General features: G+C 46.4%; 1 protein-coding gene across 2 annotated transcripts in view; it reads left to right on the plus strand.

The window, feature by feature from the left end:
• Itga9 (integrin subunit alpha 9) overlaps positions 1-13,071 on the plus strand; it is a 296,995-nt gene that overhangs the window by 25,553 nt on the left and 258,371 nt on the right. For both annotated transcript variants that reach the window (XM_021172021.3, XM_085828171.1), the window contains exon 4: positions 4,010-4,133. In XM_021172021.3, coding sequence (XP_021027680.1) covers positions 4,010-4,133 — 124 coding nt within the window. The remainder of the gene's footprint in view (positions 1-4,009; positions 4,134-13,071) is intronic.

A 13,071-nucleotide genomic window follows, 5' to 3' on the forward strand; every position in this document is an offset into this window, starting at 1 on the left:
GGCACAGCCACTCATGACTGTGCTCGTAGCCCTGGCCAGCCAGCCAGCCTGATGAGAGCCAGCTTCAGTGGGAGATTCTATTTCAAAAAATATATAAAGCTAGAAAGTAAGGGCGGAAGGTACTTTATATTATTAACCTCTGGACGCACACACAGACACACGCGCGCGCACACACACACTCACACCTCGAACATTCAGAACCACGATCTTTCCTCATCAGAGCTGCTAAGCCTCAGATAACGGATTATCTAAACGGCTCAATATTTTTTTCTGGGTGGAAGCAGCGCTTTCCGGCTCTAACTCCGCTGTTTCCTTTCTGAATGTCAGGGCTCTCTCTGGCCCTCTCATCCGCTTACTTCCCTTGTGTCTTCTTCAAAGCCACCCAGTATGTTCCTGTGGCTATTCCTGTTGCTGCTTCCTGGTTTGCTGCATGCGTACGTGTGAATGAGCGCTCTGCCAAAATATAACACGTGAAGAAAAGTGCACAGGTCACGAGAACACACTCTGATGAGTTTGCTGTAGGTGAACATCTGCCAAACAACATTCCCAGCGCTGACCACCCCAGAGCCTCTTCCCCTGTGCCCCCCCCCCAGCCACCCCCAGGCCCAGGGAGGCACAGTGTCTTTGGGAGAATTCAGTGGCAGCTCAGCCTTGCTTTAATCTTGTGCCCACTGAGTCTTGATGGCCGGGGTGTGACCGGGCTGTGCATTGCGGACCTGGAAGCGTGGCAAAGCTTGTTCATCTGTGGACAGCAAGTGCAGGTGTGTGAGGGTGGGAGGGACAGACAGGCATTTGTCACCAAGCCACCCTCCAGGAAGAACATGCTGTATTCACACAACAAAGAAGGCCTTTGAAGGGAATTGGAGAATTTTCTTCCTCTTTTTATTGCTTGGGAGAATAATCACTCCTTCTAACTTGAGATGTGTGAGGGCCAAGATTTGGGGTGATGGTAGGGCCCTTAGTCTTTTTCTAGGGTGCTTTAGAGGCTGAATTTAAACAGGCTATTGCCTCCTGAATCTCCTCCTCGTCTCCACCTCCCTCCTTCATTTCCTTCCCCTCCTTCCCCTCACCTTTCCTCCTCCATCTCTGTTCTCCCTCTCCCCCTCCTTATCCTCTTCCTTCCTTTCCTCCTCCTCTTCCTCTATCTCTTCCTTCTCCATGTTGTTTTCTCTTTCCCCCTTCTCTTCTTCCTCATTTTCTTCCCTCATCTCACATCTTGTTCACTCCCCTAAGAGCACACAGTACCTCTGGGTTACTCCCATAGCCCAAGAACATAGGTTCTGGCCACTTCCAGAGCATTCTCTTCTTCCTTATCCTTCACCACTCCCTGCCCTTCCTTACAACTCACTCCCCAAATCGACCGAGTCACGATGCTTTGCAGTTCCTCAGAATCTTGCTCTTTTTTGTACAGGATGCAGGTCAGACGGGCTCACGTGCGTGAGGATGATCTGGCTAAGCACAACGTTTTCTTCTTATAATTTATATTCAGAGTTCCTTTCTATTTTCTGGAGTGGGGTCTGTCTTTGACCTTTGATCTCTGTCCTCCCAGAATATTGTAAATTAGATGAGTGTAAAATGTAGTATTTGGGTCTCCTAGGGATTCTTCAAGGTCACCCTTAAACAGTTTATGGGATGGAAAGCAGACAATATAATAAACATCAGTGATGCTGTCCATGTGTGCAGCTGGCTTCCAGACACACCACGATAAACTTCGGCCTCTCTAACTCAGCATGCTATAGGTAACGAGAACTCTCAAGCTGTGGGCCGAGCCCTTCAACTAGAATAAAGCCTATTTGCTCAGGAACTGGGTGATCTAAGAGACTCAGATTTATAAACTGTAAGAACTAAGTCAGAATCTAAAAATGAAAACTCTGCTAGTCAGCCCTTTCTATCCACGGGTTCTGTGTCTGTGGATTCCATGGGCTATGGGTTTGATATCTTCAGATCCAACCAATTGTGATCAAAACTGATTTTTAAATTTGCATATGCCCTACACATAGGCAGACCTTTCCCTTGTATTCATTCTCCAAATGGCGTGATGTAACAATTTCTGTGTTGACTGCACTGCTATAAGTATAGAGATGATTTTATGTAGGGACTGGGGAGATGGCTCAGTGAGCAAGGGCACCTCGTTTTGCAAGTGTCAGGACCTAAGTTCTAATCCCCAGCACCCATGTAAAAACCATGTATAGCCACATATGTCACTACCCCAAGCATGGCGCTGGGGAGCAGAGAAGCTGACCCTGCCACAAGGCAGTAAGATACCACACACACATACCACACAGGAGGGATATCTCTATGTGGAAGTACGGGACAACTATTGACCTTGTGATTTTTCCTGTTTCTCACTAAGTGCTGTCTCCATCTGCTGAGAAATGTCTCTCTTTTTTTTTTTTCTCACAATGCAAGAATCAAGTGGGGAGGGAAGATAATATCGTGCAGTAGGAGAGACAGCTGATATGTCATTGGCTATCTCAAACATGGCACAGAGTGTGGCCAAGCCCAGGTCTCCAGTGCCATACTGAGGTCTACTTTGGGCAGAGTGGCTTATCAGGGCCCCCCAGTGGCAGCGTCACTGGAGGGAAAAAGAGCAGAGAGCTTAGATGACAATGATCTTATCATTCAACAAGTGAGGAAGAGCCCATACAGAGGCCTTGGGTGTCCCATTTCAGCTAGGTGCCAGGGCCTCATGGGACGGGTTATAAGAATAGCCACTGTCCCTGCTTCTCAATCAGGAATCTAGAATCTGATGATAGAAAGGCCTTATAAAAGATGAAGCACAGGAGCAGCTAGATCCAGTCCCGGTCTCAGCATTGACTGTGTTACCCAGCCACTCCCTGCTACTTAGCAATCCCATGAAGAACATAGAAGTCCTGGGCCCATGAGATGACTCAATGGTTAAGTGTTTGTCGTGTAAACCCGGTGACCTGAGTTCAATTCCTGGGACTACATAAAGGAGAGAACCGGCTACACAAAGTTGACCTCAAACCTCTACATGGGTGCTGTGGCCGAGCCCTGCCTTGCCATCATTCTCTTAATAATAACATAGTTGTAAAGATTTAGGAAACTGGCTCAGTCACTGTTCTATTGCTGTGAAGAGACACCATGACCAAGGCAACTCTTATAAAAGAAAGCATTTAATCAGGGCTTGCTTGAAGTTTTGGAGGTTTAGTCCCTTATCATCATGACAGGGGACATGGTGGTGTGCATGGTACTGGATCAGTAGCTGAAAGCTGTATCCTGATCCACAGGCAGAGAGAAACACTCTCGCTTGGCCTGGGCTTTTGAAACCTCAAAGCCTTCCCCCAGTGATATACTTCCTCCCACAAGGCCACAGCTCTGATCCTTCTAATCTGTTCAAATAGTGCCAACCCCTAATGATTAAGCATTCAAATATATGAGTCTATTTGGGCCATTCTTATTCAAACCACCACAAAAAAATAGAAAGTGAGAGGCCACGGCTGGGGCCTGGCTGCCTCTCTGACATCTTCTTTTTTTTTTTTTTTCGAGACAGGGTTTCTCTGTGTAGCTCTGGCTGTCCTGGAACTCACTTTGTAGACCAGGCTGGCCTCGAACTCAGAAATCCGCCTGCCTCTGCCTCCCGAGTGCTGGGATTAAAGGCGTGCGCCACCACGCCCGGCTATTCTGACATCTTCTTACTTCAGACTCTCTCCACTCGCTGTCGTTCTTTCCCTGGGACTTCCGAACCTATTGCACTTCTCACGTCCTTTGCACCAAATGCTTCTCTTTCTGGAAGCGTCTCCCTTCTTTTGCTCAGTGTGGAGGGTGTTGTCCACTCTCTAGGCTTTCCCTGCCCTCTGCCTAGAAGCCACGTCTCACTCCAAGACTCAGTAGCCCTCTGTCTTCTGTCGTTCTGTCTCTGCGCGCAGGTCCAGCTATGATCATTCTCTCCTCCAGCGACTCCCAGGAGCTGGTTCTTCTCCATTTCATTTTTCTGATGCCTTGATGTGAACTTCAATCTCCCTCCCCCCCTTCTCTGTCCCTTTAGGCCTGTGCCCATCGTTGGAAGAACATCTACTACGAAGCAGACCACATCCTGCCCCATGGATTCTGCTACCTCATCCCTTCCAACCTCCAGGCCAAAGGCAAGGTGCTGATTCCCTGCTACGAAGGTAAGTGTGGATTGGTTCTCCCTCAGTGCGGTGCCCTACTTGCTGGGTGACTTCAACAGTCTCCAGTCCTCTCCCTCACACCATTGCCTCAGCTTCTCTCAGGCTTTCCACACACTGGTGTGAGAGCAGGGTTATCTGTCCCCAGATTGACTCTGGCATCAATGTCATGTCCATGGAAGAGGCAACTGCAAGGGGGACAGTGGTCCAGGCCCTGCCCAGTCCTGCTCCTGCCACAGAGACTACTATGTTCATTACTAGGTCCAGGGATAAGGTTTAGCCAAACAATTCAGCTGTTCTCTTAGCTTTCTGGAATTGCCACATGCTGTAGGGCCTTGGGAAACTTCCTATCCTTTTCTGGACCTGAGAGTCCTTATCAGAAAGGCCAGGAACTGGTTCAGGTGATCGATACAGCACCACCATAAAGCCAGGATCGTCATTGGACTTCTAGAAAAGTCCTGGATGTTCTAGGCTGTGGGAAGAGAAGATCCAGTATCTATAAAGCCATAACATGGCAGAAGTTGACCAACCAGCCCCATCATTCAGTTCTTATGGCATACACTTCTGACCGTCCTCAGGTGTCTGTCAGAACTAGTCAGAAAGCATTCCTTGGGTCTAGACAACACTTGGTATCAGTCTACTGTCACTGTGTAACAATACATCTCTATGCCAAACAATAATAAGCATGATTTTTTTAAAATTTATACAACTCCACACAGGCTTAGTGTGCTCTGATTGTGGGTTTGAATTGGGTCCATTCTACATGTTGTCTTCTGAGACTATGACCTCTGTGGGGTGTGTTTGTGAGCACAGGGTCACTCGGGGTCTTCTGCCATGCCCTGCTTAGAACTGCACATTCTTGGGCAAAACTAAGCCAACCTAGTTCTGGTGATCTGCTGAGCCAGGTCCCTCTCTAAGTGCAAAAGTCTGTTTGATTTTTTCATTGCTTCCCACTTACGCCTTTGGAAAGAGGTCTCAGTGGCCTGGGTCCGCACTGCCTTGTGCTTTCCTGGGCTTCCTTAGGTTTTGTTCTCATGGTCATCAAGAGGGGTTCTGACACTAAGGATATTGTAAATCATTTTTGTCTCACGGGGGGGCAGGGGGACCCCATGGCACTATGTGGAACTCAGAAGCCCCCAGCAAGACATTCTGTGAACTGTTCTCTACAGAAAGGTCAGCAGGGACCTGAGTGGAGGCACAGCCCCTCTTCTTGTGTGAGGGTGGGCTGTTTTCATACCTTCATTCTTTCTCTGCTTGAGTCTGGGCCAGATGGGGAGACTGAAATCTGGCCCTGCTCATCTCCATATTGTCCTAGTGGGACAAAATCTCTTCATCCTAAACACCCATGATATAGCCACGGGTGTAGCTCAGTTGGTAGAATGACAGCCCAGCATGCGTGAAGTTCTGGAATTTTTATCTTCCTGGCCAGCTTCAGAACATGAATGAGCCCCTGTCATGAATGAATGAATGAATGAATGAGTGAATGAGTGTTATCAGTCAAGTAGCAGAGAACATGAGTACCAGCCAGGACATTTGGTTTTCACCCACCCGTCTCAGCACTTTCCACATCCTATACAGCTCACTCACTGGTCCCCAAACACAAACACATGGGACACGCCAGCCCACCCAGGTCAGCTGAGCCCTAGCTCGTGCGTATGATCGAGAAATCAACATCGTTATCATTTGCCATGAGGAATTAAAATTGTTATGCAGAGGTAGCTGACAGATGCAGGGCTCCGCTTGGAGCTCAGAGTCCTCCTGCAGGGATGGCCTGGGTTTCTTTGCTTTGTATATTTCTTTACTCCATGATGGTCAAATGGAGCCAGAGAAGATTTAACCAGAGAACATATTAGCAAGATGTTTGCTCCCACCTGACTTTTCTTCCTTAAGGACACACATACATATTCAAATTTGTACTTTGGGGAAAACAACAACAACAACAAACCCAAGACAAAAACCCAACCACAGTAAGGAGAGTGGCCAGTATAGGGAGTACTGGGACCAAGAGCAGCTGCTGAGGAAATCTGAGGACCGGACAAAGGTTCTGTGTTCTTGGATCTGTAAAATGGGAGGGGTGGTGATGCTCAGATTTCTCAGGAAGACTGGGGTAGTGGGGTGAGGGGGTGGGGGTAGGGATTAGATGAGAGGCAGGCCCGCAGTGAGAAGGCCCTGTCCTGTCCTGTTGGTTTTGGAGATCTCTACTTCCTTGTTTTGTGGTTGAAACGAAACCAGCTTTGGCTCCTAAAACAACCATTATTTTCTCTTAATGTGGAAAATCTCAGTGATGCAAGCTCCCTGTTGCAGGTGGGGATCACATTATGGTTAAGGACAATGGGAGCATTTAGAGTCTGGTAGGACTTTTCAGATGTCATCTAGACCAGCTTGCAGGGTGTATCAAGGTCCAGAGAGATAAGCATGGCTTGCAAGTCTGAGTTTTCACTATGTGGAGGGTGAGTGGCACAGTGGTTAGAACAAAACCCAGGACTCCAAATGCTAGAACCTGAGTCCTGCCTCTCTACAGTTCCCTCTCATTAACACCGAGTGCCAATGAGGATGTAAATTCTGTGTCCAGCTTAAGTGATCAATACTTTTGGGTTATTAGAGCAGTGTCTGGCGTGTATCTGCTAGCGCACTATATGCTGAACATATTACATACATTAATATGTTTGTTATAGGCTAGTGAGCCAGGCACTAAGCAAAGTTTATGAGTCATTACAAGGTGACTGACTTGTGTTTAAGGAGTAGAGCTCATTTAGTTGTGTTAAGTGGCTGACGAGCATCACAAAAGCCAACACACACACAGTCCCAGAAGAGAGAGCAGTGGGGCATTGTAGGTAGAATGAAGAAGAGAGGGGAGTATGTGAGGAGAGAAGGGGAACCAGTGGGAATGGGGAGGGACACGGGAGGGCCATAGTGGAGGAAGGGATACCAGAAAGTCTGTACACGAGAGATGGGGAGCTGGCTCAGTGTTTAAAGGATCAGAGTCTAGATCCCCATATACATGGCACATGAATGTGGCACACCCCTGGAAGGCAGAGACAGAGGGGCCCCCATGGAAGACTGGCTAGTGAGACCAAGCTATTTTGGTGAGCTCTGGGTTTGATTGAGAAGGCCTAAATCAGGGGAAAGGGCACAAGAGCACTTGAGGATGATTTCTGATACTAATCTTGGGCCTTTATCTGCATGTACACACACAGGCACACGAATACATCAATACACATATGCACATGCACACCATACATATGAAAAATATACATGCTTGAAAACATCATAATTAAACTTATTTTTTATAATAATTAGAACATGGATTAAAAATACAACTCTTCCAGTTGCATCCCAGTCAAGGAGACACTGAGGCAGGCTTATTTCATTGTATGATTGAGGAATTAGAAACCTGTTTAAGGCTTACAGTCTGCTGAAGTCAGGGAAGTGGGGGACAGAGGCACTGCACTGTGAGTCATGGCAGTGGGCAGGACAAGGTTTGGAGAGACTCCTCCTTCCAAGTTTACTTCCTGTGCAATGGGGGCAGATGCATGAGGGCCAAGACAGGCTTGCTGGGGGCTGCTGTGCCACACCACATCTCTTGGTGCAGTTAGAGGTCTTGCCAGTGCAATGGATGCTGGCATGCCTCCACTCCTCTTTGGGCTGTCCTAGGGAGATCATGAGAAATTCCAGAGGACCGTGCTCACGGAGCCTGCCTGTTGCTCTGTAGTGATGCCTCCTTGTTGGTCTTCGGGAGGGTCAGCTGTACAGACTCCCAAAGATTGGAAGGTTGGTTTGGTAGACTAAACTTTCTGGGCCACCTTTCTAAAATGCCTTGAGCTTTTTTGTTTTTAAAAAGGTTAATTCTTAAGTGTCTTTGTGTGTGTGTGTGTGTGTTTGTTGTGGTGTGTGTAGTGAGTGTGTATGTATGTGTGGTATATGGTGTGGTGTGTGAATGGTGTATGTGTAGTGTAGTATGTATGGTGTGTGTGTATGTGTGGTGTGTGTGTATGTGTGGTGTGATTTGTGTGTGTATGGGTGGTATGTGTGTGTGGTGTGTTTGTGTGTGCACGCTGTGTGTGCGCACTGTGTATATATGAGAATATGAGCAAAGGTGCCTATCTGACTGGGTCAGATTTCCTGGAGCTGAATTTACATGTGGTTTTGAGTCTGCTGAACTAGGTGTTCTGGGAGAGCAGTGTACAATCTTAACCACGGAGCCACCTCTTGGGTCCCTCAAGCTTATATATATATATATATATATATATATATATATATATTTTTTTTTTTTTTTTAAATTAGGTATTTTCTTCATTTACATTTCCAATGCTATCCCAAAAGTCCCCCATACCCTCCCCCCCACTCCCCCACCCCCCCACTCCCACTTTTTGGCCCTAGCGTTCCCCTGTACTGAGGCAGATAAAGTTTGCATGACCAATGGGCCTCTCTTTCCAATGATGGCCGACTAGGCTATCTTCTGATACATATGCAGCTAGAGACACGAGCTCTGGCTGGGGGGGGGGTACTGGTTAGTTCATATTGTTGTTCCACCTATAGGGTTGCATATCCCCCCAGCTCCTTGGGTACTTTCTCTAGCTCCTCCATTGGGGGCCCTGTGATCTATCCAATAGCTGACTGTGAGCATCCTCTTCTGTGTTTGCTAGGCCCCGGCATCGTCTCACAAGAGACAGCTATATCAGGGTCCTTTCAGCAAAATCTTGCTAGTATATGCAATGGTGTCAGCGTTTGGAGGCTGATTATGGGATGGATCCCTGAATATGGCAGTCTCTAGATGGTCCATCCTTTTCTTCAAAAACGCTGGTCTTGTTTGGCACAGGACATTTTCTCATGGCTTCTCAGCTGCTTCCTACTGGATGGGAGAGGCTATCAGAGCATCCTGTTGGAACCAGGAAATACAGAAGGAATTGAAAATCAAAAAGGACTAGGACATAAAATCAGATAAACTCACAGTGCATCCCTACAGCAACACATCGAGTTTACACCTGTCTCGACCGCAGACAGTATCATTATGGCCAAATGTTGTCTTTGTCAGAATGTGGGAGAAGATAAGAACTTAATGCTCATGAGTTGGGGAGATTACCAGAAAAAACAGAGTGAGCACTATCAAACATTAGTTACTTAAACACACCAGGATGCTTTTAGAAGAGTTATCTTATTTTAAATTGTGTGTGTGTGTGTCTGTGTCTGTGTGTGTGTCTGTCTGTGTGTGGACAGGTACATGTGAGTGCAATGCCTTTGGAGGCTGGAGGTCAGATCGCCTGAGCTATGTCTCCAGTCACCACACCAGGGTATTTAAAGCCTCTCCAAACTTAAGTCAGTTCATGTGATAAAATCAAGTACACACACTTCTTTTGTCCGTTATCCTTGAACCCACCAAGGCAAGAAGCCAGAACTCAGCATGAGACTGTAAGCAACCCATGGTTTTTATTGTGATGGGGAAAAAAATATCTCATGAGTCTGGGCTGACTTGAGAGCAGCCTAGAAGAATTCCAAAAAGTGTTCTCCGACGGAGAGAGGGGCCGTGAGAGGACCAGCTGGTAAAGGCACTTGCTGCTAAGCACCAGGCCCCACGTGGTGGAAGGAGAGAATTGATTTCCATAAGCTGCCCTTTGACCTGCACGTGTGTGCACTAGCATGTGCGCATGCCCTTGCCCTGCAAACAAACAAACAAATGATAAATAAAGGTAGATTTTGTTTGTTAGTAGCAATGACAGTACCATTATATTTCAGGATGTGGTGGCACCAAACACTCACATAATTGACAGTTTCTGTCCCTCCATTCTGATGAGGTGACGTTGCACAAGCTTGGAAGGTCTCAGTGTCCCCTCCTGTAAATTGGGGTGATCAGTACCTCCTGACAAGGAATTTGGGGTGTTTTAAGTGTCCAATACTTTCCAAACTCAATAAATGAGAATTTTCCGGTTGACTTTCAAATCACGTAATATTCTTCAGCTGTCTCAAGGGGTGTCCAGTGGATGCTTCTTTAAGTCAACGATAACTAAGGAGTACGAGCTGGGTTGCATTAAAATGATCTGAAGAGCTGGAAAGGTTTGCAATTGCTTGTTTGTGGAGTCAGGTGTCACTGTGAAGCTGAGACTGACTGGTCTTATATCCCCCTCTCTCGGCCTCCCAGCTGCTGAAGTCACAGGCATGCAGCACCATGCCTGGGTTATATTTTCTTAAATAGCTTTGAAGATCTTATCTGTGTAATCCAGTTGTTCAGCCTTTGGCTCCGGGTAAATAGAAAGGATCTGAGGTTGTGTGCAAATGTTCTTAAATCTGAATTTTAAGGTTCCGAATTGATCAATTTTTCTTGTGCTTTAAGATTGATTTCAATTCTCAGAGCAGCTGAGCATTTATTTCCCATGTGCATTTCTTAAGGCTGTGGTCATTCCCACTGTAAGAACCAGACCAAGGCATTCAATTGTGAAGACATTTTTTCCTCTCTTCTTAATGCTGAAGGGCAGGACCCCACAGGGGATAAAAATCAATTATGATCCATTTACAAATCAAAAGCAGTCGAGGCTTGGGTGTGCATTTCTTTTGTTTTTAGAAGGAATTGTAAAAGGCCATGCAATCCACTTAAGAATTCAAGAAGAAGCCCCTTCCATTTTTATTAAATAATGAGTCCTGCGTTTACAGAGGGCTTTCTGTTTTCTAAAGAGCGTTTGCAAACATTACCTCACTTAAATAAAGATGGTGAATTAAACAGTAAGATGCTACTCAATATTTTATACAGTTAAGAGAGGGTCCTGGGGCTGGAGAGATGGCTCTGTTGGTAAAGTGCTTGCTGCATAGGCATGAAGACCCCACTCAATCTCCAGAGCCCATGTTTTTTTAAATGCCAGTTTCAAAATGCACTCTGGATTGTAGCTCTGAAGAGGTTCAGATAGGAGGATTACTGGATCTCACTGCTTGGTGGCCAGACAGCCTAGATAAACTGGAGGGCTACATCCACACACACATACACACTCACACACTCATGCACACACACTGACACTCAGTCTCATATACATACTCACACACTCACACACACTCACAAACTCACACACACTCATGCACACATACACTCAATTTCATATATATACACATTCATGCACACATGATCACAGTCTCTCTCATGCACACACACACTCACACTCAGTCTCGTATACACACTCTTACACTCATGCACACACTCACACACTGATGCACACACACACTCAGTCTCATATACACACTTACACACTCATAAACACACAGTCACAGTCTCTCTCTCTCTCTCTCTCTCTCACACACACACACACAAATGGAGACTGGCTCCACAGGACAATCAGGGCTGAAAGGAGAAGGTCAGAGGTCTCTGAAAATGATGCTGGGATTCATGAGAGTCTAAGTTTCTTATTGGAGCCAAGACCTTTAGACAAAAATGGATCCTATACCTCAAAAAACCTTTCCACACATTGAGCGGGATTGCTGTATGTTAAATTGTATCTTCTAACATTACAGATGCCCACAGTTTCTGTCTCTTTTAAAAGTGCCTGTGTGGCTTAGTATCTTGAGGATTGTTGTCTGAGAAGCACCCAGATCAGAATTCACTTGACAATAAATACCTTTCAGGAGCTAGAAGGTAGGACGGCCACTTGAACCTGTAATTATACTTATGAACACAACATTTTGGGGGTCAGCATTTTCTTGTTGTTGTTTTGTGAGACAGAGTCCTGCTGTGTAGCTCTGACTGCCTTGGACCTCACTGTGGAGGCTGGTCTGACTTTGGACCCATGGTGATCTCCTGGCTTTGCCTTCTGTTACTGGCTTGTGTTCCTCTGCCTGATCAGTGTTCATATTCCTGTTGTAGAGATGAGAAAACTGGGGTGCAGAGAAAGCTGATGAAGGTCTTACTGAAGGTGTGTTAAGCACAGGGAGGGTTGTTGGCCCTTAAAGTGCAGCGTAGGTTTCCCTACATGGCCTGTTTCTGTTGGCAAATTGATTCCTTTGTGATCAATGAGGGCACAAGGAAAGACATCCAGTTATGATCTGATGGCTTTTCAGGACATTGTAGACTTCTAGTGTCACACTTCAGTTTTTTTTTTTTTTTTGTTTGTTTGGTTTGGTTTTCTTAACCTAGAGGCGAGTCCTGCAGTCACTGAGAGCAGACAGCATTAGCCTGGTGAAACTCAGCCAGAGGCAGGCAGGTCTGCTCTGCAGCCGGGGTCTCTCTCAGTCCCCCACATTCAACTTTCATAGTTTAGCTGCTCATGTTCTATCACTGGTTATGACAGGAGCGATTCAGCCGTCAGTTCTCAGCTGGAGCTAGCTCTCACTGCAGTGTGACTGTCTCATGCCCAGGAGGAAATATAACCCAGTGTGGACTAAGCTGAATAGATGCTCGCTGTTATGCAGCTTGCAGTCTGACACTTCTGAAGTGGGAGGAGGCAAAATCTTGCTTTCTAATCCTGAGTGGAAGCAACCATTAATGGGCTAAAAATGTTTATTTTACTTTTAGTTTTGTGTGTGCATGTGTGTGTGTGCACGTGTGTCCATGTGTGCGCACACACATGTGTGTAGGTAGGTATGTGCATGAGTCCATTGCCTGTGACAGCCAGAAGGGGGTGTTGGATTCCCTGGACCTAAAAGTCTACTCTCTCAAGAGCAGTCAGTAACTGCTCTTAACAGTTGAGCCATCTCTCCAGACGATTTTCCTTGTAATATTTTATTGCCCAACATATGCATAACAATGAACATGTAACCATTTTTGAAGTGTGCCTCATTCTTGTCCACACAGGGCAGCTGCCACCTCTCTCCAGAAGTCTTGCATGGTTCCTATCCGAAACCATCCCTGGTCAACAGCAGTTTTCCATCTCTTTCTTCTCCAGCTCCTGGCAAGAACCTCCCCACTTTCTTCATGAGTTAGCTCACTCTGGGTACAAGCAGAACCTTCCATTGTGTGACTTGCTAA

This window comes from Mus caroli, unplaced genomic scaffold (genome assembly GCF_978045245.1).
Source record: "Mus caroli unplaced genomic scaffold, Mus_caroli_1 scaffold_11, whole genome shotgun sequence".
Lineage (NCBI taxonomy): Eukaryota > Metazoa > Chordata > Mammalia > Rodentia > Muridae > Mus > Mus caroli.